This window comes from Zingiber officinale, chromosome 1B (assembly GCF_018446385.1).
Source record: "Zingiber officinale cultivar Zhangliang chromosome 1B, Zo_v1.1, whole genome shotgun sequence".
NCBI classification, from domain to species: Eukaryota; Viridiplantae; Streptophyta; class Magnoliopsida; order Zingiberales; family Zingiberaceae; genus Zingiber; species Zingiber officinale.
Window position 1 is genome coordinate 109,135,285 of NC_055986.1, and position 25,291 is coordinate 109,160,575.

At 48.7% G+C, this 25,291-nt stretch overlaps 2 protein-coding genes across 3 annotated transcripts; one reads left to right on the forward strand and one right to left on the reverse strand.

Moving 5' to 3' along the window:
- The first annotated feature begins 1,013 nt into the window (after positions 1-1,013).
- On the forward strand, positions 1,014-12,023 carry LOC122040940 (proline-rich receptor-like protein kinase PERK4). Its single transcript, XM_042600431.1, has 10 exons — positions 1,014-1,163; positions 1,417-1,494; positions 9,396-10,047; positions 10,129-10,650; positions 10,722-10,808; positions 10,873-10,943; positions 11,047-11,123; positions 11,207-11,351; positions 11,480-11,641; positions 11,717-12,023. Exons 1-10 carry the CDS (start codon positions 1,014-1,016, stop codon positions 12,008-12,010), a joined length of 2,238 nt encoding a protein of 745 aa, XP_042456365.1. The 3' UTR covers positions 12,011-12,023.
- Positions 12,024-12,188: 165 nt separating this feature from the next.
- On the reverse strand, positions 12,189-13,822 carry LOC121971529 (glucan endo-1,3-beta-glucosidase 7-like). 2 transcript variants are annotated; one of them, XM_042522846.1, is made up of 3 exons: positions 13,749-13,822; positions 12,659-13,665; positions 12,189-12,585 (listed from the first exon to the last, which is right to left on the reverse strand). In XM_042522846.1, the coding sequence occupies exons 1-3, from the start codon at positions 13,807-13,809 to the stop codon at positions 12,394-12,396; spliced, it is 1,260 nt and encodes a 419-aa protein (XP_042378780.1). In that variant the 5' UTR covers positions 13,810-13,822; the 3' UTR covers positions 12,189-12,393. The 2 variants fall into 2 exon arrangements, with proteins under 2 accessions (XP_042378780.1, XP_042378789.1); XM_042522855.1 differs by having other exon boundaries at positions 12,197-12,582.
- Between the last annotated feature and the right edge of the window lie 11,469 nt (positions 13,823-25,291).

A 25,291-nucleotide genomic window follows, 5' to 3' on the forward strand; every position in this document is an offset into this window, starting at 1 on the left:
CTATAAGCTAACAATCTTTTTTGGAGGTTCCAAGAGTTATTGAACCAATGACAAGTCACACCCATATACGAATGTGTTTGCCAATGATCACTCCAAATATCAGAACATAAAGAAACTTTATTATCTAATTTATTAAATTCATCAATTAAATTCTTTTTTCCTTGTTTTATTAATTTTTTAATTGTACGAGTAAGTGTAATTCTAGGAACACGTATAGCACATGGACTAAGAGATTCTTTACAAAAATCTTCAAATGTGTATTGAGATCCAAAACTAAAAGAAAGATGTTCTACGGAAACAAATTTAACTAATGATTCTCTTAATTTATTATCCGAATATAAAAATAAATCGAAATCGATACTACCGCTAGTTAATGAAAATCTTGATAATTGTGTTTGAGAACGGTCGAGTCCATATTCCGTCGGGTGCTTCGTTTCTACATGTCGTTTCAACGACCCATAGCCACCGCCGGCTTGGAATTTGTAGGAATCATTACAGTGCTTACATTTTGCACGCATTTCTCCCGACAGAAGAGTGACCTTCTCAAAATGTTTAGTAAAAATAGAAGACTTTAGATCAGGAAGTTCCCGAACCTTAGAAGTAATTGCATCGGTACTTCCTTGTGTTTCGGGTGTCGGATTCGGAAGATGCTCGATCTCATCATCGATGGATTGAATGTTGGGGTCCTCCTCCCGCGGATTCATTATTTGCTTTCCCTTTCGAGCTCGAGATGATGCACCTCCGCGGCCTCCTTCCAATGTAATTGAAAATTGGAAACGAAAGCGTGTAGAGAATACAAAATTGAGATTAAGAGTAAGAGTAGAGAAGATGTGTGTGAAAATGATGAAATGAGCTCTCTATTTATAGAGTTTTGATAGTAACGGAAACTAAATCATAGCCATTGATCAAAAAACGATCAAATGATCCTAACCATTGAAAAAAATAACCCAAAAAACACCCCCAACGGCTATAAACCGTCGGTTAACGGGCGGTTCAAGCTGTTACAAAAAAAAATGTTGCGGCTGAACCACCGGTTAACCGTCGATTCGTCGATTTTGCAGCAACTGAACCGGAACCTGCCCGGCAAGTTGCCGGGCTGGTTCTGGTTCGACCCGGCGAACCGGGTCAACCAACCTATTGACCCGGTTACGGGCTCGGGCCGGGTATGGGCCAGACCCAGCCCGGGGTCGGGTCTAAGTAGAGAGGATGTGTGTGAAAATGATGAAATGAGCTCTCTATTTATAGAGTTTTGATAGTAACGGACAATAAATCATAGTCATTGATCAAAAAACGGTCAAATGATCTTAACCGTTGAAAAAAATAATCCAAAAAAATACCCCCAACGGCTAGGAACCGCCGGCTATGAACCGCCGGTTAACCGGCAGTTCAAGCCGTTACAAAAAAAAAATGTTGCAGTTGAACCGGCGGGTTGAACCGCCTGTAAACCGGCGGTTCGCCGGTATTGCAGCAACTGAACTGGAACCAGCCCGGCAAGTTGCCGGGCCGGTTCCGGTTCGACCCGGCGAACCGGGTCAACGGGCAACTGGCCCGTTGACCCGGTTACGGGCCCGGGCTGGGTCCGGGCAAGACCCGGCCCGGAGTCGGGTCTAACTATAGCCCATGTGCGAGATAGTTGAACCTTTATAGATTGATGTACGTTAGAGGATTCGTTGGGAGTTATCAGGCAAAACCCTCCGATGCTTAAATTAAACACGGGAGGTAAGTAGATCAAATCACATAGAATAACATACCTATGTAATTATCTTATATAGGGAAAGTAGTTTGTGCATCTCTTTCCTTTCACCAAAGGACATACCCCTTTACAACTAATGTTACTATAACCGCTGCATCAAATTGACCTTCGTGACCCTCACATACTCAAGCTCGAACTCAAGCCTTTGGCTTGGAGGTGCTTGGTAGTTCGACAATTCAGCACTTGAATGTTTGGGTAGTCGACACTCGAGCTTGACAGCTTGGGCTTCTAGGTGCTTGGGAGTTCGGCATTCGAGTGTTTGGGCAGTTGACACTTGAGCTCGACAGCTCGGGCTTAAAGTGACGCCGCATGATGATGATGTGAGCTACTCAGGATTAGGCCATATATAAGTGCATCCTGCTCACCTGGGACCGATTGGATACCGACACTATCAGAAACCATACGATATGCTCATGCTCCAATGTTCGGGATGACAATGGCTCAATAGCCCCTCAAGCTAAGGTCATTGACGGTGTCTGATCCTATTTGAATGTGATGGAGATGACGCGCTGAGCAGGTAACTCTGCTATTGATCGGAAGATAACTTTGCTAGGGAGAAATAATGATGCTTGACACTCCTTTCGGCTCCTTTCTGTGCACATTCGAAAGAACAAATAAAACATTAGGGTAAAAATCAGGAAGGAGGTCCTTGGCATAGGCCCTCCGTCGCTTAAGTTAGTCCGATGGCTGAGCGAAAAGTGAAGAAAATGAATAGTAGATGCGAGTGATTAAGTGTAGTAAAGCGTAATATAGCGTATTCGAGCGCATCTCAGAGAACCCCTTCTTATATCACCTCTCATAACATCCGCAATAATGAGACGACAAGGAATATTCGGTGCCAGAAGATGTCAGATAATGGAAGATGTACAGTTTTCCTCTGAGGAATCTTTCATTATACGTGTATGAACAATCTTTTGTAACCTTTGCAATAATGATAGAAACTAAGTAGTCACTCTCATAAGAAGGTTCTGTTCCATGTATGTGTCAGATATCATAATATTCCCTGATGAATAGTTGTTATTCTCTGATGAGTTATTGTGATTCTCTGATAATATTATCTCTTGGAGATAATCCGACCGGACCCATATCCAGCTATATGTAATAGGAGACTAATAAGAATGGGGAACTAAGTCCCTCCAGTCCAACCAGTTATTAGGTCGACTGAGCTATATGCTGAGTTGTATTGAAGTAGTGAGAAATGAGTTGTCCTCTAAGTCCAAATGACACTGAGTCCGACAGGCTGTATACTGAGAGTGTTTTTGCTGGAAAGTGGGGAACTCGACCCTAGGTTCGTCTGACAGTTTAGACCAAGCAGCTATATGTAACAAGACTTGCCCCGAACCATTATGTTGGGATCTAGAAGTCTGACCAGATCTCATCCTAGCCGACTGTATGCTAGGAAATTATATTTGTTGTGTGTTGAGAAGATACTTTTGGAGGATGGGGAGCTAAGCCTTGTGTGCCCGGCCGACATTAGTGTAGGTCGCTTGGCGGCCGGCTAGAAGAGGGTAAATAGCCTTGCAAAAATAACACGAACCTTTTTCGAATGTTATAACTTAATTAAACTAATACTTGTATAAATTAAATAAGAAACTAGAAAGAAGAGGCACAACAAAGTTTATTTGATTACAACTGGGGAGGTTGTTAATCCAAGGAAGTTGAAGCTCACTATCAAAGTGTTGGTACCCCGTGATAGTTTTGATATGATCAACCAAGTTAAGTTAGGTCATGTGTATTTGATCCTTGTGCCTAAGTATGCAGGAGCTTAGGAACATAAGAAGTTGAGCGGAAGACGCAGCTAGCGAGAAGGATAGCACGGGAAGAGAGTCGACGAGCTCGGTGCATCCGAGGGATAAGGTGCTGCGGAAGAGTACACCGGTAGATGAAAAGGACGCGCGCGACGGTCCGATAGACGAGAAGTCAGGGAGGAAGACTGCTCGAGGAGAAAACCGGAAAATAGGTTCGGGTGAGCCCTATTTCAGTTGGCTAAAATCATCCCAGCAAGCGGAGAACGGAAGAGCCAAAGGAGAAGACTTGGAGCTCAGTAGTAGCTGCTGAAGGTGCCTTTAAGTGGATTGAAGGCACCCTCGAGCCTTTTTGGTAGAAGGCGCCTTCAATAGCTATTGAAGACGCCTTCAACACTTCATAGAAAGCACCTTCAATCACTTGAAGACGCCTTCAACTGTGCAAAAATTGTCATTGGCGAAGGATAAAGTTTTATCCTTTCTTGCCTTGCTGGATGCGCCTTCCAGCTTGTTGGAGGCACATTCCAGCCCCGGATAAGATTTTCAGGGGCTATAAAAAGACCCCTGGACGTAGGAATTAAGCATCAACTCTTGTATTCATTTCTTAGCAACTGTCTGAGTATTCAACGAGTGTAAAAGACTTCTCCGCCTTCATCGAAGGAGACTTTTAAGAGCTTTTCATTTGTCTTAGATTAACAACCACCTAGGTTATAACCAAGTAAATCTTATGTCTCTTCTCTCATTTTGTAGTTGTTTAATTTAATTTTTATAATTATACTGTTGCTACTAATCTGAGTTGAAAGAACGAGAAAGATATTTTGTTTTACATGCAATTCATCTCCTATTGTCGGCCCCGCTGAGCCAATACAAAGTCTCCTTTAGGTGGAGAAGCCTCTTACAGCTGTTAAAATACTCAAAATACAAAGCTAGACAAAGAAAATTATTTACAAGTGTTCTATCTAAGCTTTTGGTACCAAGGCTGTATTCATAGCTCTGGTCAGGGTGCCTGGAGGGGGATAAAATTTTATCCTCGTCACAACGGATCACGTTTGACGTGATCTAGATAATTTTCATAGTCCGAGCGCCCGTACCAAAGTTAACCTTATGTTAACTTGTTTGGTCTGAGTTATTGCTCCGGGTCCGCTTACTTGGGTCCGGGTCTTCCGCTCCAACTTCGGCTCTGCTTGCTTGGGTGATTTCGGTCATCCGGAATAGGGCTCACCCGAGCCTATTTTCCTGCCTTTGAGCAGTCTTCCGCTCTGGCTTCTCGTTCCTCGAAAAATGTCGCGCGCCTCCTTCTCGTCCGCCAGCGTACTCTTCTGCAGCATCTCGTCCCTCGGATGCACCGAACCCGTCGACTCTCTCTCATGTCGTCCTTCTCACTAGCTGCGTCTTTCGCTCGACTTCCTATGCTCCTAAGTTCCTGCACACTTAGACACAGGTGTTAAAAATCAACATGACCTAACTTGACTTAGTTGATCACATCAAAACTACCATTGGGTACTAACAATCTCTCCCATTTTGATGTGAACAACCAAGTTAAGTTAGGGTAAACAAACATAAATAAATAATATCAAGGTAAAAAATTTGTAACTCAATAATGTGCAAAAAATCAAATTTACTCTCCTCCTAGACTTAATCTTTCCTTCTTCCCTTTTGATCACATTAAATATGGTACTTTTAAAATGACTTTGAAAAATCTAAACTTAAGTCTAAGGAAAAAATCAGAAAAATTTTCATAAAAAGTTGAATTTTAAATAGATTTTTAAAAGTTTTGTATTTCGATAACTAATTTATAGAAAATTTTCTAATAGATGATTTAGATTAAGTCTAAAAAAATAAATTTGCTAAAATAACTCTAACAAATATGATTTCTGTTAAATAAATTTTAACGATCAGAATTTTTTAATAAAAATTTTGATAAACTATTTAAAGCATAAGTTAAATTGATTAAATGCTTCACAGTTAGTTAATTAAATATTTTATTTTAGTAATTGGCTTCTAGGTTGTGGTTGGTACTAGGTCTTCTTGTATATTGAAATACCAACCACTTTCTAGACAAAGCCTTTTAAAAAAATTAAATATTTAACTTTCTCTTGAAAGCACAAAAAAAATTAACTTAAGCATTTTTTGGAACCCAATATAAGTTCCTTCCTACTGTGTTAATTAGAAATTTTCGAGAAATATATTTTCTAGATAATTTTCTAATTTTCCTCTTGTAATATCTAAATTGTCAATTTAATCCTTTATAGTTCCTGAAAGTTGAAGCAAACAAATTTAAACATGCAGAATTTTTTAAGTTTTCTATTTGATCTTTTAAATTTGCATTCTCAATTTTCACATGTAGAATTTTTTAAGTTTTATCTTTGATCCTTTAAATTTGCATTCTCAATTTTAATTTTTCATTTCCTGTTTTAATCTTGTCGAGATCTTCTAATCGACAAGATATAGCTAGGGTTGATTTTAACTCTTCATTTTTTTTCTAATTTACAGTAATTTTTTATAATAGTTTTATAAACTGAAATGATTTGTCAAAAGGAAGAGATCATACCTGACTTACCTTGTCGATCCCATAATCTGAAGCTCCCCCTGAAGTGTCACTTTCTTCTGATGTCGCTCCCCCTTCATCGATGCTCTCGATGCTCATTTTGGACAAACTTGCTTCGTCTTCGTCTTCTTGGTGACTTGCCACTAGTGCAAGTCTGACGATCGCTTCGTTCTTTGATTTGGACGATGTTTCGTCCCATGTCGCCTTTAGAGTTTTATACTTATTCTGAGTTGCCTTCTTGTTCTTTTCCTTGTCCTTGTCATTGTTCTTCAATTTTGGGCAGTTATCTTTCACATGCTCTTCTTCATTGTAGTGGTAGCACTTTCCATTTCTTTTCCTTTTTGTAACCCGCACTTGATTAAATTTATTAGATTTAAATAATTTTTTATATCTACTTACCATGAATGTCATTTCATCGTCCTCGAGAGAAGATTTAGAATCTCGTTCGTCCATCTTTGCCTTTAAGGCAATATTGTGCTTTGACTCCTTCAAATTTGCACATCTCGTTTCATGAAATTCAAAAGTTGAAAATATTTCTTCTAAAGTACTTGATTCTGGATCCTTAGATATATAATAAGCATCTACTAATGATGCTCATTTAGTAGTTCTAGGAAATGTGTTAAGCTCATACCTTAGCGAATTTTGATTGCTTACCTTTTCTCCGAGATTCGTGAGTCCAGTGATGAGTTCCTTGATTCTTGAGTGGAGGTGTGGGACGTAGGAATGGCAATGGAGCGGGGCGGGGGCAGGTTTGCCATTTGCATCCCCGCCCCGTTCTCATTTTTTCGGGTTCGGGGATTCCCCAAACCCGAACCCACGGGGATCAAATCCCCATTCCCGCCCCCATCTCCGCTTCATTCCCAAATTTAATTTATATTATTATTATTATTTAATAATTATTATTAATGATAATATTAATATTAATATCAATATTAATCATATTATTATTAATAATATTTTCAAAAAATTTAATATTAATATATACACTATTATTAATACTTTTTTAAAAAAATCATATTATTATTTATTAATATTAATAATAATAATATTCAGGACGGGTTCGGGGATGGGGATAGTATTCCCATCCCCGAAAAATCGGAGATCCCCATCCCCATTTCGAGTTTTCCCCACGGGGTCCCAAACCCGCGGGGAAAATTGTCATCCCTAGTGGGACGGCTTCACCTTCTTCTAATCGGAGGTTGCTAATCTGGTTCTGGAGCAAGTCCCGTCTCGCTAGTTTTGCCTCTGAAGTCCCTTCATGTAGTTCCAGAAATTTCTCCCAAAGCTCCTTGGTTGACTCGTAGGCTCCGATACGGTTGACTTCTTGAGGTGGTAAAACACTAAGCAGATGAAACTCTACTTTGCTGTTTGCCACGAAGTCGGCTTGCTCCTTCTTCGTCCACTAATATTCTTCTTTGTCTTTCGGGTCTACAAAATCATAATTCATAATTATTAATAATTCAAAATCTGTTTTAAAAAATATCTCCGTCTTTTTCTTCCAGCTCACGAATTCCCCCTCGAACTTTGGTCGTCCAGTCATCTCGTGTGCTTCGTTCAGTGGTTAGTTCTCTTGAAGCGAACCTGCTCTGATACCAATTGTACGACCCTTGGCAGCCGACTAGAGGAGGGTGAATAACCCTGCAAAAATAACACGAACCTTTCTCGAACGTTATAGCTTAATTAAACTAACATTTGCATAAATTAAATAAGAAACTAGAAAGAAGAGGCACAACGAGGTTTACTTGGTTACAACCGGGGAGGTTCTTAATCCAAGGAAGTTGAAGCTTACTATCAAAATCTCTTTTAGGCGGAGAAACCTCTTACAACAGTTAAGTACTCAAAATGCAAACCTATATAAAGGAAATTATTTACAAGTGTTCTATCTAAACTTCTGGGACCAGCGCTATATTTATAGCCCTGGTCGGGGCGCCTGGAAGGGTTCCAAGTACCTGGAGGGAGATAAAAGTTTATCCCCATCGCAACGAATTACGTTTGACGCGATCTAGATAATTTTCATGGTCCGAGCGCCTGGACTTAGTTCAGGTGACCGGACCAAAGTTAACCTTATGTTAACTTGTTTGGTCCGGGTTCTTGCTCCAGCTCTGCTCATTTGGGTTCGGGTCTTCCGCTCCGGCTCCGGCTCCGCTTGCTTGGATGATTTCGACCATCCGGAATAAGGCTCACCCGAGTCCATTTTTCGGCCTTCGAGTAGTCTTCCGCTCCGCCTTCTTGTTCCTTGAAAAACACCGTGCACCTCCTACTCGTCGGCCAGCGTACTCTTCTGCAACATCTCGTCCCTCGGACGTACCGAGCCCGTCGGCTCTCTCCCGTGTCGTCATTCTCGCTTGTTGCGTCTTTCGCTTGACTTCCTGTGCTCCTAAGTTCTGCACACTTTGACATAGAAGTTAAATACCAATAGGACTTAACCTGACTTGGTTGATCATATCAAAACTATCTTGGGATACTAATAATTAGGTCGTTTAGATTTATCTTGTATATTTTAACATCAAGTGGAACGATAAATCCTCTCTGTCCATTTGAGCTTTTGGGCCAATCGATCGTATATAGAAAGACTTGTATCCAAAGAACGGAAAAGTGACTCCTTAAATCCGATCAATTACTAGGCCGTGCGATTTTATTCTGAAAGTCATGATGCTGAGTAGGGAGTTGAAGAATATCTCATTCAAAAAAAATATATATATATATATATATATATATATATATATATATATATATATATATATATATATATATATTTTGATATTATTTCACAATCATCTCACTTTAACTTTTGAGTAACGTGGGATCCACTTGTAACATACGTATCAGTGTCTATTGCTAAAACTAACAACGAGGAGTTCTTCACATTTGTTGCATGGTCAATGCGATACGATGTCTTCGTTTATAACTGAACAATGACAAAGTTAGCCACGACTAAGTCAACCAATTCCATCTAATTGTTGCACATATTTTTTTGTTCTTCCATTTCATTCTTTTTCTTGTTTTTTACCTCATAATTTCCTCCGATCTAGCAAAATGGACGGATGATCAAAAATAGAAGACCTCTAGAAATGCTATGAGAAGTTGAAGCCGTTGGTGGTGGGAGACCAAGCAACGAGCTATCACCTCCATTCCCCCCACCCAACGCCCCCATTTGCCTCTGCACAGCTCCGGCGACCAAAAACAGGAGGTCCTCTTCCTCCTCCTCTTCACCTTCTTCTTTTGATCTTCAAAATCTGATGATTTGGAATTGAATTATAGCAAATTATATAGCAAGGTTGATGGAGATGGTTTTGATTTCTTCTTCTTCTTCTTGTTTCAATGTTGTTTGTTGTGGATTGATGTGCAGGCTGCAGTCGCCGTCGACCGGCTGTCGCAGGGAGGGAGCGCCAAGGTCGCCGCAGTTGAAACAACTTGCGAAATGGCTTCGTCCCTTGCGACTGCTCCGGCCGAAGAAGATGATAACAGCGGCAGCGACGACTCTTCTCCTTCCTTCGATGCGCCGGCGCCGGCGTTGTTGTCGTTGGATCCACCGGAAGCTTCGCCGTCACCTGAAGGATCCTCGCCTCCCGAGGATGGGGATGGGGATGCGGACGCCGATGACACCCCGAATAGTGCTCCGCCGCCTAAAGCAAATAGCTCCAAGAGCAAGCCGTCGCCGTCCTCCAAGACGCCGACGGCGACGGGGGGATCTTCCTCGGGGAAATCGTCCCCCGAGTCCAAAGGCGGCGGCAGCGGCGGCGGCGGCGGCGGATTCTCTCCCCCGTCCGTCCCTTCTGCGTCCGGCAACCGGACGTCCCGGGACGGGGGAAGCCAATCTAAGTCGCTGCCGTCTCCGTCCGGTGACTCGGAAGCGTCGCCGTCGAGCGGCAGCTCCGACGTCCATCTTCCCCTCGTGCTCGGGGTCGCCGGCGGCGTCGTGCTGTTCCTGGTCCTGATGATCGTGTCGCTCGTGCTCTGCTCCAGGAAGAAGAAGAAACCCGTGCAGTACTACGATAAAGGTGCATGCTTTAATCAATCGCACGAATCTTTGTCAATTCCTTTAAAATCTAGAAATCTATCGATCCAATTGCGGCGCGCAGGCGGGTACTACAACGCCGGTTCGCTGCCGCGGTGGCAAAACGGAGGCGAGTACGGCGGTAGCAACAGGCCGCCGCAGCCAGGAGCCGGTTGGCGATCACCTCAGCCGGCGGGGACCATGCCGATCAGCGAGGACATAAGCGGGCCCTACTCGGGCGGCTTCCACGGCCCGCCTCTGCCGCCGCCGTCGCCCGGGATGATGCCGATGGTCTTCAACCAGAGCAGCTTCACCTACGACGAGCTCGCGGCGGCCACCAACGGCTTCTCCCGGGACAACCTCCTCGGTCAGGGCGGCTTCGGCTACGTCTACAAGGGCGTGCTCCCCAACCGGAAGGAGGTGGCGGTGAAGCAGCTCAAGGCCGGCAGCGGCCAGGGCGAGCGCGAGTTCCAGGCGGAGGTCGAGATCATCAGCCGCGTCCACCACCGCCACTTGGTCTCTCTCGTCGGCTACTGCATCGCCGGCCCCCAGCGCCTTCTGGTCTACGAGTTCGTCGCCAACAACACCCTCGAGCACCATCTCCACGGTACTAACTAACTAACTAACCCAAACTCATGAACAATGATCTTAAATACTCCGTTAATATATGGCACGCAGGCAAAGGTCTTCCGACGATGGAGTGGCAGAACAGGCTGAAGATCGCCATTGGATCCGCCAAGGGCCTCGCCTATCTACACGAAGACTGTAAACTCCAACTCTCACCTCTTCTAATTGGATTAGTAAAAAATTAAATATTATTATGGCACAGGCCATCCTCGAATCATCCATCGCGACATCAAGACCGCCAACATCCTCCTCGACAATAAGTTCGAAGCCATGGTAAACTCCCCGGGGCGGCGGCCAGCTGTCGCTGTGTACTTTCTCCTCCCAAATCTCCGGCGAGATTAATAACGAAAAACGCATGCATGATTTTGATTTCCAGGTGGCCGATTTTGGATTGGCGAAGCTGTCGTCGGACACCAACACCCATGTTTCGACTCGAGTGATGGGGACTTTCGGGTGAAGATCATCGATCAATTAGCTCGATCGATCAGTTTAATTTGCGTGTAATTGATTGAATGATCGGTTTGTTTGTGATGCAGTTACTTAGCGCCGGAGTACGCGTCGAGTGGGAAGCTGACGGAAAAGTCCGACGTGTTCTCCTTCGGCGTCATGCTCCTCGAGCTGGTCACGGGCCGAAGGCCGGTGGACAACTTCTCCGACATGGACGAGAGCCTCGTGGATTGGGTCCGTATTTTTTGTTTCTGATAAATTAATATGCAAAATAAATTATTTTTGGTTTTAATCTTTTAGCTTTTTGACAAGTATAGTAATAGTAAATAATTAGAGATGTTTTTGTAAATTACCCTGAACAGGCAAGGCCGGTTCTTGGGCGAGCGCTGGCCGACGGCAACTTCGACGAGCTCGCGGACCCCAGACTGGAGGACAAGTACAACGCCAACGAGATGGCGCGCATGGCCGCCTGCGCCGCCGCCAGCGTTCGACACTCTGCCAGAAGGCGTCCAAAAATGAGCCAAGTACGTTCAATTATAAATATCGCAGACTATTCAATTAACCATTCGTTCATTATATTCATCCATGAATTGCAACAGATTGTGCGAGCATTGGAGGGAGACGTATCGCTGGACGACTTGAACGAGGGGGTGAAGCCCGGGCAAAGCTCCATGTTCAGTGGGTCGGGTTCGGACATGGACTCCAATTCGTACTCGACCAACATAAGGCGGTTCAGGGAGATCGCGCTCGGGGGCAATGACGGCTACAGTAATGACTACAACAGTACGGGCATGACGAGCGAGTACGGCGCGAACCTCTCGGAGTCGAGCAGCTCGGGAGAAATGGCTTACGGCGAAGGCCGGAGAAAGAAGCCTTCTCCGTACGGAGTGTGAGAAATAGATGGAATCGTAATGAAGTGTCGGATTGAAAACAAAAAAACTAAAAAAAAAAAACTTTTGACTTAATTTGTTTTTCAATGTGATCGATCGGTTCTATTATTTTTTTTTTAATTAAGTGGAATAAATAATTTGCTAATGCAACTACAAATTATATTCTAGGATTAATTTAGACACATTGGATGAAAAAAAAAAACAGAGGCAAAAATAACAAAAGGCTCTGATTTTTACAAATGCTCCCCACTTTTCTTTTTAAGAGTTGGATCCTCTGTTCTGTAATTATGGATTTGTTGTAATTATAGATTGAATCTATATTATAATAAGTATCTATAAATGTACACAATTAAACGGCGGAAAAGATTCCTTTGATATGGATCAAATCACATTACCTTTGTTAGTAGCAACATCGCCGCACCATACGCCAAAAAGAGGAATCGCATCCTGTACGGCGCAGGGGAATCGCCGGCGCCGGTGGGATAGCATTCCTCCGCGGTCTGCTGCGCCGTCTCCGCCGACGTGCACGACCCCTCTGGTTGCACCAGCCCTATCGACGATGACGATGCGCTCCCCTGCTACCGCCAAGTGTCAATCGATCGATTCAGCTGCTTTGTTCGTAAAATTAAGCTGCTCAACGGGCATACTCACCGGCGATGAGGTGGCGGTGGAGCCTGACTTTGCTAGTCCGGCGTCGTAGTTGCTGGTCCCGTCGGCGCGGTAGAGCCCGAACGACCGCTCCGACGTCGGCCCGCCCTTGAGGTTCTCGTCGTAGAGGGCGAAGATGTAGGTCTCCACCGGCCGCCCGGGCATCCGCGGCGTCCCCGCCATGGACCTCAGGTGCGCCACCAGGTTGCCGTTAAAGGCCATGGCGTTCTCCACCGTCGTCCCTGCCTCCTCCGGGTCGCCCTTGTACGGCCACCCGGTCTCCGCCACCACGATCTCCACCTCCGGGAAGCCCAGCCCATCCAACGCCGCCCGGACCGCGTCCACCTGCGCGTCGAACATGTTGCTGTACGTCATCCCGGAGGCCGGGTCGACCCTGCCGGCGTTAGGCTGGAAAAGGCAGAAGGCCAGCGTTTCCGGCCGCGGGTCGCTCCGGTACGCGAAGAACGGGTAGGGGTTCACCATGAAGGGCGACCCGGCTTCCCGGAGAAATCCGACCATCCCGGCGAGCTCGCCGGCCAGGTCGGCGTGGAAGGCCCCGGCGGACGGGGGGTCCGACTGCGCCATCACGGCCATGGAGTGCACGGTAGTGACCTTGATACCGGCGGCGGCGGGGGCCGCGGCGAGGGCGGCACGGAGGTTCTGCATGGCGGGAAGGATGTTTCCTGCAAGCGAGGGGTCGCCGGAGTTAAGAGCCTCGTTGCCGACGGAGACGGCGGAGATGGAAGAAGCGGGAACGAAGGGGAGCACGTTGGAAGCGGCCCAGGAGGCGGCGGCGGCGGGGTCGGACGCGAGGGAGGGGACGTCGGAATTGGGGACCCCGAGGACAAGGGAGATGCCGGTGCCGGCGAGGGACTGGATGATAGCATGGTCGGCGCCGTAGAGGCGCAGCTTGGAGATGGTGGTCGACTGCAGGAGGCTCGCCGTCGTCGACGCCGGAGGGAGGTTGTCGGCCACCTCACCGTAGTTCACCCCGACGAATGATTGAGACTCTACAAATCAAATCAAACTCACTCAGAGAAGACAAATTAAACGAAGGAAGAAAAAACAGGAAATTTCAAGTTTAAGGATCGACTCGAAGGGCAGATGAAAGCTTGGAAGAGGACAAGAATGGAGATCAATTGAGACTTCTCCATGGGCAACAAGCTAAGGGAGTTTCAGAAGGTAAGGTAGAAGAGAAGGTTTATACATTTATATACATTGATTCCTCTTTTCCTAGCCTTTCCTTCTGCTATCCATCCTCCCAAGTAAACAAACTCTTAGGCAGCAATGGGAGCTAAGGGAATCAAGTTTGTATCCCGTTGGTGTATGGTTCTGTAGCCGAAAAGTCCAGGGGGCGATCCTTGGGATGTCACTGTCTGGGATTAACGTCTCCGTCATGCCCTTTACACCTGTATACCTATATTTATCTTCCTCCATATCCGTGGGACCAGCTCAAGAGGGACCGTTGATGCGGTTCCATATATTTTTTTTTTAATCTCGTTGGTTAGGCTTTGCAATAACACGGTTCCTTGGTCTGGTCATAAACGAACTAGATTTGCAAAGGGATTCCGGTCGCAAGAGGAAGTGAAGATTGCCCTCTCCAATTAGTTACAAAGGAGTTTCGGCGCAATGACAAAGCGAATTCGGGACCTCACTCGAACCCAATGGTTAGCGACTCAATGGCTCGGCCGGACGAGTTAATTGAGTTCACTCGAGGATTCAATTTCATTGGTGTGAATGGTGTGAAGGTCATCAGTTTCATTTTCCAGCCAATTAATTTGAAAGGGATGGTAGGAGGAGACGGGAAATAATTGCACAGGAAAATTATTCACGCATTAATTGAAAGATCAGCTAGCTTGAAGAAGGCAGAATCACAAACAGAAGAGTGGACGTGTGAGACACTGAGTGAATGAATGATTGCATTTGGCAAAGTGTCCTACAAGAACTGGCCAACTAGAGACTCGTATCATTAAGCAACGTGATGAAAAGTGGATGTCTCAACCATTACAACTAAAAAAAATTGAAATGCCGAAATGAGAGGGAAAATAAGAAATCTCTAATAAGAGTAGAATTTGATTGGATAATAATAATAATAATAATAATAATAATAATAATAATTGATCCGGTCCGAGAATCGAGTCGACCGACACTGGGGAGATGGCGCTCACGTTGATTGCATGTAGACTGAAGATGACGTGGGCCTCCGACGAGCTACGCCTGCAACCACAAGTCGTTAGTACCGAGCCGGAGAGGGGTTCCCTAGCGATGGCCCTCCAACGCTCAACTCAGTCACCAGTGGCAAGCGAAAGTAGAGAAGAGAAAAGAGCAGCAACGTAACCTCGCTACAGTAGTTAACCTACCTTCGATGAAGCTCTGGGCTCCTTATATAGGCCCCCGGGAGCGCGCGTGCACACTTGTCGAGGCATGCACGCTTCTCAAAGCTTACCGTGAAAGGACGTGTCAGTAAAGCATCTCTGACACCATACTTTAACAACCTGAGCATATCTCTGACGGGACAGCGGAAACTTCTACCGTACGATCCTCCGCCTGACCATGCCACCGAGTGTGTCATCTGCCAGTAGCGCGAGTTCCCAGAAGGATATCACCAGCTGCTCCTTTTATACGTTACTAGGCCGAGCGGGGGAGCCGCTCGACCAGTCTGTCGTCCGGCTGATATCACGACCGGGCCGAGCGGGATGTAATTTGATCCTGTCCGAGAGTCGAGTCAACGGACGCTGGGGAGATGGCGCTCGCGTTGACTAGATGTAGACTGAAAATGACGTGGGTGTCCGATGAGCTACGCCTACAACCACAAGTCGTTAGTGTCGAGCCGGGGAGGGGTTCCTCGGCGATGGCCCTCCGACGCTCAAATCAGTCAATGGCGGCAAGCGCTAGTAGAGAAGAGAAAAGAGCAGCAGCGTAACTGTGGCTACAATAGTGAACCTACCTCCGATGAAGTTCTGGGGCTCCTTATATAGGACCCCTCGGGAGCGCGCGTGCACACTTATCGAGGCACACACGCTTCTCAAAGCTTACCGTGAAAGGACGTGTCAGTAAAGCATCCCTGACACCATAACTTAACAGCCCAAGCATATCTCTGACAAGACAGCGGAAGCTTCTACCGTACGATCCTTCACCTGACCATGCCACCGAGCGCGCCGTCTGCTAGTAGCGCGAGTTCCCAGAAGGATATCACCAGCTGCTCCTTTTGTCCGTTACTAGGCCGAGCGGGGGAGTCGCTCGGCCAGTCTGTCGTCCGGTTGATATCGCGATGGGCTGAGCGGGATGTCCGCTCGGCCAATGGTCTACTATCTTGGCTCCGTCCTGTTGAGCGAGGTAGACATGCCTACTTGGTCGGGGATGTGTCCGCTGTTCGGCTGAGCAGGACGGCCGCTCGGACTCCGTTCCTCCATGCTTGAGCCTTTTGAGCGTCGGAAACTCGGTATTTGGCCGAGCTGTCGTAGTGTCGGGGCGGGTATCCCCCGCACCGATCCGGCAGATGGGTCACCCAATGGGACGAACTCCTAGGGCGCTGACCACCTTGACCTTCTGTCGGGCTGGCCCCACCTTACCACCGGATCACGTGCCTCCTCCTCAAGTCTAGTCGAAGGAGACTGTAAGTCCGACTGACTGGACAAGTAGTCTGGTGACCGATTGTCCGATCGGCCCATGGGCTGGTTGCGTCTCGATCGGTCCACGTAGGGTTGATCTCCTAGGTCGTTCAACACTCTGAGAACTTGGGCAATTTCTCTTTCGACATCTTCGGGTGGGCGCGACCCGTGCGGTCCATGCTGACGTCACTCGAATCTCCTCAGAATTCGTACAAATCACCCCCATTAAGGCCGAGCACGTGCTCGCGCTAAATAATGGCGCCCATTAAATGTTGCCCTGGGAGGGCGCCACGTGTCGTTGTCGCAGCCGCCGCACGTCCGAGGTGACAGCTGCAGATGTGACGTTTGGCGATTTGAATTCAACGGCTGGATGTGCGCTCCGATTCCCGTGCCCTAGATCGGACGGCTCCGGTCGGCCAAGCCTAACCTTATAAGGTCGCGCTTCGACCTTCCCGCTGACCATGAGATCGTTCTAGCCTCATCGTCCGATTGGCCCCATAACACGCCGGCCGGCACTGTGTGTTTTTTCTGAGACCAATTTGTGGCCGGTCTTCAATTCCCCATACATCCCTTCATCACCGAAGTTTGCAACTATTTTCGAGTCCCCTTAGCACAGCTCGTCCCCAATTCCTTTCACCTCCTGTGCGGTGTAGTGGTCTTATTTAAGGTGCACAGTATCCCTTTAACTCCTCAAGCCTTCCACTTCTTCTATTATCCTAAGTAGTCCGAACTAGGCACCTACCTCTTCTAGTCTCGGATCGGCCTGGTCTTTTTTGACAAAATACCCACCTCAAACAAACACTGGAAAGATTATTTTTTCTGCATGCGATTCCCGAACGACGGAGCTTCCGGACCAATGGCAGGTCGGGCTCCCACCTCAACCAGATCTGAAGAAGTACAAGACCCGACCGGAATACCTCCATGCAGCTAACATGCTGACCGCCCTGAAGTTCAACATCCACAAATTGCTGCCGAAGGACGTTATGTACATGTTCGGGCTGAGTCCGACCCGAACGAAACTCCTGAGCAGCTTAGGTAAGAGATTTCTCGACCTTTTCCTCTTGAATCTAACTGATTCTTTCCTTCTTTTGCAGGCGACACCATGATGCGCTCCCTAGCAGCCGGTATCATAAAGGTCAAGCAAGCTGAGATCGAAGCAGTTGTAGCAAAGGAGATGGAAAGGCTCGGCTTGACCCCGGTCGACTCACAGGAAGGTACACTGGAGGAGACCCCAACTGTGGGCGAGGGGACCGCCGAACGAATGCCTAGTGTAGAAAGGGCGGCTGACCCGCGCCCGATCTCAGAAGTGCCACCTACCGTCCATACTGAGGGCTCGGGTTCTTCGGGTGATGAGGTGACGCTTAATCTTCGTAAGAGACGTCGAACGGGTACACCCTCCCGCTCCGCCACTTTGAACGTGCAAGCTTCCGAGCGAGGAGGCACTCCATCTCCAACCGCTCCCGAAACAGTTGAAGTCATTTCCTCCGACCGTACTCCTTCCTTGGACGATCTCCCGCCGGATCCCATTGTCGCCCAGGCGCTCACGACTTTACCTCAGCTCGGCAGCGCATCACGTGGTCCGCAGTTCTCCTCGTCCCGCCTGCACAAACCTCTGGCCCTGCGGCTTCTTCTTAATCGGCGCCGAGCGGGCGGCGGTCCATCACCGTCATTCTGCACTTGCCTACTGATGATTTGCTCGCGCCGAGCGACCAGCCTCATACCCTCGAGCATCAGGTCTACTTTCGCGGGCGACTCACCAAGGTTTGGGAGAAGGCCAGAGGGTGTGTCGCGACGATGCCTCCTAAGCTGCTCACCAACAGCCACATGTAAATGGCCACCAACTTAAGTTTTTTATCTATTCATGATTTACCTTCGTTCGGCACTAACACTGTTCCGTTCGGATGCAGTATTGGGTGGAGAGTGTGGCGGTGTGCAACCGCCTGCCTTGGTGGAGGAGGAGTTGAAGAAGCTCAAGATCTTTGGGGGAGCCTCTTCCTCCCAACGGTCATCCGCTGCCCAGTTGCAGGCCGATTTGGAGAAGACCACTAAGCTCTTGGAGGCTGAGCGGAAGAAATCGGCCGATCAGGCCATCATGCCGGGTCGGCTCGAGACTCAGGTGAAAACCTACGACCACAAGATCGAGCTGGCCACCAACAGGAAGAACCGAGCCATAGCTAACCAGGAGCTAAAGAACCAGGAGGCTCGGAATGTGGCCGAGAAGCTCAAGAAGGCGGAGGATTTTCTGGCCTTCGAGCGGGACAGTCGTTTGACTAGGGAGGTTGAGCTTCAAGGTTAGGTAAAGCGCCTTGAAGAGACTCTGGAGGTCTCCCGCGCAGCCCTGAAGACTTACCAAGACGCCGAGCTGAGCCGCTTCGCGGCCATGAAGCATGGATACCTCCGCTCGGACCAGTTCCTTGTGAAGGCATCCACATGGATCGTTTGAACTGACCATCGACGTAACGATCACCCAGCTGAAGGCAAATGGCCATCTCCCTGAAGCCTTGCCTACCAATGTTGTCAACCGCGTCCAGCTCCTCGACTCCATACCTGACGAAGCTTTTGACTATATTGAGTGAGCGACGAGTTTGTAGAGAGAAATTTTGCAAGTCTTGAATGTATCCCTGTCGCTCGGCGGTGCCCTTTTTGTTAATGCAATGCATGCTTGCTTGTAGTACTTCCTTTTGTCATGTTTGCCCCGTCTTCCCGCTCGGGGGTAGTCATTAGGTATGTAATCCTGAATGGACAATCCTTCCGTTAGTTTGAGCCTCCGTTCGCCTACGGGAACCTAGCAGGTTTTTACCTTCGGGGTTTAAGTCGCCGCTCGACCGTCGGTGGAGACCTGGGTTTAACATCGCCGCTCGACGATCTTCTAAGGTAGGAGTTAAGGTCGCCGCTCGACCGTTGGTGGAGACCTGGGTTTAACGTCGCCGCTCGACAGTCTTCAAGGCAGGAGATTAAGGTCACCGTTCGATCGTTGGTGGAGACCTGGGTTTAACATCGTCGCTCGACGATCTTCAAGGCAGGAGTTTAAGGTCGTCACTCGACCGTCAATGGAGACCTGAGTTTAACGTCGTTGCTCGACGATCTTCTAAGGTAGGAGTTTAAAGTCGTCACTCGATCGTCGGTGGAGACTTGGGTTTAACGTCGTCGCTCAATAGTCTTCTAAGGCAGGAGTTTAAGGTCGCCGCTTGACCGTCGATGGAGACCTTGGTTTAACGTCGCCGCTCAACAGTTTGATGAAGACTCGTCATTCAGCAATAATTTGGCAAACCTTTCACTTTTGATTTCAATCCTGCAGTCAAAGGGCACAGAAAAATGAAAAGTACATGACATTAACTACATCAGCGCACCTTTCATCCAACTTGGTACGGTTGGAGATGATTAGCGCTCCACGGACGTTCTAGTCGCCGTCCGTCCTCGTCCTCTAGGTAGTAGTCTCCTGAGCGGAGCTTTTCCACGACCTTGAAGGGTCCGGCCCAGGGAGCCTCCAGTTTGGTGACATCGCCGACCGGCTTCACCTTCTTCCATACGAGGTCCCCGACCTGGAACGACCTCGGGGGATCACCCTCCTATTGTAATTTTGCCACATTCGTTGCCTGTAGGCTATCAACCGAACAACTATTTTAGCACACGCCTCGTCCACTAGGTCCAGCTCCAATAGCCTCCGCTCGGCATTGTCTTCGCCGTAGTTCTGTATCCGGTCGGACTCGACTCCGATCTCGACGGGGACGACCGCTTCGCCTCCATACACCAAGTGGAATGGGATTACTCCCATACCTTCCTTAGGGATCGTGTGGACTGCCCATAGCACACCGGGAGCTCGTCCACCCAGCTTCCTCCGACGTGGTCGAGCCGAACCCGCAAGATCCGCAAGATCTCCCGATTGACAACTTCAGTCTGTCCGTTGCTCTGTGGGTATGCTACGGAGGTGAAGGCCTGCTGAATGTCATACCCCTCGCACCATTCTTTGAGTTTCTATCCGGCGAACTGCCTACCATTGTCTGAGACGAGTCGACGCGGAATCCCGAACCGGTAGATGATGTGCTGCCAAATAAACTTCTGGACCATTTGCTCGGTTATTCTCGCCAACGGCTCTGCTTCGACCCATTTGGAGAAATAATCCACTGCGACAAGCAAGAACTTCCGTTGACCTGTCACCATGGGGAAAGGCCCCACGATGTCCATACTCCATTAGTCGAACGGGCATGATACCGTGGAAGCCTTCATTTCTTCAGTAGGTCGGTGCGAAAGGTTATGGTACTTCTGCCAGGACAGGCAGGTGACCATTGTCCGAGCGGCGTTTGCCTGTAAGGTCGGCCAGAAATATCCACCCAACAAGACCTTCCTCGCCAGCGACCGACCGCCCAGATGTCCTCCACAGGAGTCTTAGTGTACTTCTTGCAGTATGTAGTCGGGGTCTTCCGATTCAACACACTTAAGCAGCGGCCTAGAAAAAACCTTCTTGTAGAGTTGGTCCCCGACCAATGTGAACCGACCGGCTCTTTTCTTGAGTAGTCGGGTCTCCTCCCGATCAGATGTGTAGCTCCCGATCGCAAAAACTCTATCAATGTCGTCCTTAATCGCCTGGGAATGTGAGTCCCTCTATCCGATCGATATGTGACACCAAAGACACCTGCTCGATCGGTTGTGTGATAACAATGGGTGACAGTGAGCTGGCTATTTTGGCCAGCTCGTCCGCCACCTGGTTCTCCGTTAGAGGAATCTTTTGTATGATGACCTCTCGGAAATTGGCCTTCAGCTTTTCGAAGGCCTCCGCGTAGAGCTTGAGCCAAGTGTTACTTATCTCGAATGTCCCGATAAGTTGCTGAGCGGCTAATTGGGAATCCGAGTGAATTAAAACAGTGACGGCTCTAACGTGCGGGGCGGCTTGCAGACTTGCTATGAGTGCTTCGTATTCGGCCTCGTTGTTGGTCGCCCGATAATCTAGCCGAACGGACAGATGCATCCGCGCTTCCAAGGGGGAGATCAGTAGTATACCAATCCCGCTTCCTTGCCGAGTGGGTGATCCGTCCACATATATCTTCCAAGTGGCTTCCGGCTCGGGATTCTGTACTTCAATGGCGAAGTCCGCCAAGGACTGCGCCTTAATGGTCGTTCGGGGCTGATACTGGATGTCAAATTCACTGAGCTCCGTTGTCCACTTGATCAGCCGGTCGGACGCCTATGGGTTAAGGAGGACTCTTCCTAGAGGACTATTAGTCATCACAATAATTGTGTGCGCCAGGAAGTATGGTCAGAGTCTCCAAGCGGCGAGTACTAATGTGAAAGCGAGCTTCTCAAGACTAGTGTAGAGGGATTCAGCATCCTTTAAAATATGACTCAGGAAATACACTGGTTGTTCTTCGTCGTTCTGCCGAACCAACGTCGGGCCGATAGCATGCTCGGTCGAGGACAGATAGATTCGGAGCGGCTTGCCGGCAATTGGCTTAGCCAGTACAGGCAGCGAGTTCAGATACGCCTTAAGTTCCCTGAAGGCCCGGTCACACTCTTCGTCCCATTAGAATTTGGTGGCTCGGCGTAATATCTTGAAGAAGGGTAGGCTCCGGTCAGATGGCTTGGAGATGAACCGAGATAATGTTGTTATCCGACCGGTGAGACGCTGAGCTTCCTTTAAATTTCTTGGAGGCGACATATCTTGCAGTGCCTTTACTTTGCTGGGGTTCGCCTCAATGCCCCGCTTGGTGACTATGTAGCCCAAGAAACGTCCGCTCCTTGCGCCGAACAGACACTTGTTCAGATTTAGCTTGATTCCGTACGTTCTAAGTGTCTGGCAGGTCTCCATGATATCTGCACAGAGGTCAGCCGCTCGGAGGGATTTGATCAATATGTCATCGACGTATACCTCCATATTGCGACCATTTGCCGCCGGAACACCTTGTTCATCAGCCTCTGGTAGGTGGCTCTGGTGTTCTTCAGTCTGAACGGCATCATGTTGTAACAGTAGGTTCCATCAACCATAATAAAACTAACCTTCTCCTGATCCCCCTTGGCGAGCGGCACTTGGTGGTACCCCTGATATGCGTCCAGCATGCATATCTGCTCGCATCCGGCAGTGGAATCTACTAACTGATCGATCCGGGGCAAGGGATAGAAGTCTTTCGGGCATGCTTTGTTCAAGTCCCGGAAGTCAATGCAGACTCACCATTTGTTGCTTGGCTTGGAGACGAGCACCATGTTCACGAGCCAGCTCGGGAACTGAACCTCCCGTATGTGGCTGGCCTCCAGGAGCTTCTCGACTTCCACCCGGATGATCAGATTCTGCTCAGCACTGAAGTCTCTTTTTCTCTGCTTTACCGGCCTAGCGTCCGGTCGGACGTGGAGTTCATGTTGCACGACGCTCAGAGAGATGTCGGGCAGCTCGTGCGTTGACCATGCAAAAACGTCATGGTTCTACTGGAGGCAGTTGATCAATTCGGCTTTTTGCTCGGCCCCCAGGTCAGACGCTATAATGGTCGTCGCCTCTGCTCGGCCAGGATGTATCTACACTTCTTCCTTTTTCCTCATAAACCAGACTAGGAGGGTTTTCGGTTATGGCGTATACCTCTAGCCAGGCCGTCTTCCTAGCAGACTTGGCTTCTGTCTTGACCATCTCCATGTAGCAGCGTCGAGCAGTCAGCTGATCCCCTTTGACTTCCCCGACCTGGTATTCGACTGAGAACTTGATCTTCTGGCAGTAGATTGACACTACCACTCAAAACACATTGAGGGTCGATCGACCCAGAATGACGTTGTAGGTGGAGGAAGCATCTACTACGATGAAGTTGGTAGTCCGCGTCCTCCGGAGTGGCTCCTCTCCAAGTGATATGGCCAACCTTATTTGGCCGATCGGCTAACCTCATTGCCGATGAACCCATACAAAGGGGTCGTCATCGGCAGCAACTCATCATGGTCAATCTGGAGCTGATCGAACATCTTCTTGAAAATGATGTTGATCAAGCTCCCTGTGTCAATGAATATGCGGTGAATAGTATAGTTGGCAATTACCGCTCAGATAATGAGGGCGTCTTCGTGTGACACTTTAATCCCCTCGAGATCCCTGGGGTCGAAGCTGATCTCGTGTCCGCTCGCCCTCTCTTGATTGCAGCCTACGGCGTGGATCTCTAGCTTCCGAGCTTATGATTTTCGGGCTCGATTGGAGTCTCCGCTGGTTGGTCCACCAGCTATGATGTTGATCTCCCCCCGGGCGGCATTGCTTCTGTTCTCTTCCTCCCGAGCGAATGGTCTGCCTCGTTTGTGTGAGGCTCGGAGATAATCATCACTCCTTAGCTGATGATGATGCTGACGCTCGGGTGATCGCCTGGTCTCCTCTCGTCGTTCGGTGCTTTGACGCCTATGTCGCCGGTCGAGGGAAGGCAATCGGTGGCGATGACTTCTAGGGGTCGTTTGAGCGACCGAGGGGAATCCGCAACAATCGCGGGTATTGTGGGTTACAGACTGATGGAAAGCACAGAACATAGGAGTTCATACCTTTCCCTTTGGCTTTGGCTGCTCGGAGGCCACATGCTGGACGGCGTGTGGCCTTGATTCCTGATGTGGTTGTGCTCCTTCGGCTCGGGGCCCTCTTGGCGGCTGGTGGCTGGTCGGCGGCCTTCGCTCAACCGGCGCCGATGGTTCTGATGGCGCTTCCTTCCTTCTGGCCGCCTGAGCTTCCTCCACTTTTATGTATTCGTTGGCCTTCTTCAACATATGATCGTAGTCTCGGGGTGGCTTCCTGACGAGTGATCAGAAGAAGTCCCCGTCCATGAGCCCTTGCTTGAACGCGTTCATCATGGTCTCGGACGAGACCGAGGGAATATCCATCGCTACCTGGTTGAAGCGCTGGATGTATGCTCGGAGAGTCTCTCTTGGCCCTTGCTTCATGGAGAACAGACTGACATTTGTCTTCTGATAGTGCCTGCTGCTAGCGAAATAGTGGAGAAAAATCGTTCGGAAGTCCTTAAAACTCTGGATCGACCCGTCCAGCAACCTCCGAAACCAGCGTTGTGCCGAGCCGGATAATGTAGTGAGGAAGAATCGACATTTGACTCCATCTGTGTATTGATGAAGAGCAGCGGCGTTGTCAAACTTACCAAGATGGTCGTCCGGGTCAGTTGATCCGTTGTACTCTCCGATCGCCAGAGGAGCGTAGTGCCTCGGTAGCGAATCTTGCAATATCGCCTCGGAGAATTGGTGGTTGACACGCTCGGGAGACAAATTAGCTTTCGGCGCTTTGCCTTTCCTCACGTCCCGAACAGGCGCGTCATCTGACGAAGAACCTCACTCTTGGTTGGCTTACACGATCTCGAAGGGCGTCTGGAACAAAGCCCGGTGGAATGGTATCAGGGCGGGCGAAGCCTCCCCTTGCGTGTCGATCGGCCCTTTATTCTGTCCCCAGATGGACAGCTCTTCCGACCGATCTTCCTGGGCCGCTCGGCCTCCCGAGGCTGATGTCGCTTGTTGCGCCAGCCGATCGGCCAACGCTCTTTGCTGCTGCTGCTCGACTATTTTTACCGCTCGTGCTTGTATGAGCGTGTCGAGCTCCTCTTGAGTGAGCATCACGGTGTGAAGTCATCCAGTTTCTTCCATCTTCTCGGCTCGGATGCAGGAGCGTTCCCACAGACGACGCCAAATTTGATCCTGTCCGAGAGTCGAGTCGCCGGACGCTGGGGAGATGACGCTTACGTTGACTGGATGTAGACTGAAGATGACATGGGCCTCCGACGAGCTACGCCTGCAACCACAAGTCGTTAGTGCCGAGTCAGGGAGGGGTTCCCCGGCGATGGCCCTCCGACATTCAAGTCAATCACCGGCGGCAAGCGAAAGTAGAGAAGAGAAAAGAGCAGCAGCATAATTGTGGTTACAGTAGTGAACCTACCTCCGATGAAGCTCTAGGACTCCTTATATAGGACCCCCGGGAGCGTGTGTGCACACTTATCGAGGCGTGCACGCTTCTCAAAGCTTATCGTAAAAGGACGTGTCAGTAAAGCGTCCCTAACACCATACCTTAACAGCCCGAGCATATCTC

Bases quoted from the DNA above. Each gene is read 5' to 3' on its own strand.
- LOC122040940 (XM_042600431.1), top strand. From the start codon at position 1,014: ATGTTGCGGCTGAACCACCGGTTAACCGTCGATTCGTCGATTTTGCAG. The intron at 10,651-10,721 runs GTACTAACTAAC...TATGGCACGCAG, and splicing joins CCTCGAGCACCATCTCCACG to GCAAAGGTCTTCCGACGATG. The intron at 11,352-11,479 runs GTCCGTATTTTT...TACCCTGAACAG, and splicing joins ACGAGAGCCTCGTGGATTGG to GCAAGGCCGGTTCTTGGGCG.
- LOC121971529 (XM_042522846.1), bottom strand. From the start codon at position 13,809: ATGGAGAAGTCTCAATTGATCTCCATTCTTGTCCTCTTCCAAGCTTTC. The intron at 13,666-13,748 runs GTCGATCCTTAA...TTTGATTTGTAG, and splicing joins AGCTTTCATCTGCCCTTCGA to AGTCTCAATCATTCGTCGGG. The intron at 12,586-12,658 runs GTGAGTATGCCC...ACTTGGCGGTAG, and splicing joins CCACCGCCACCTCATCGCCG to CAGGGGAGCGCATCGTCATC.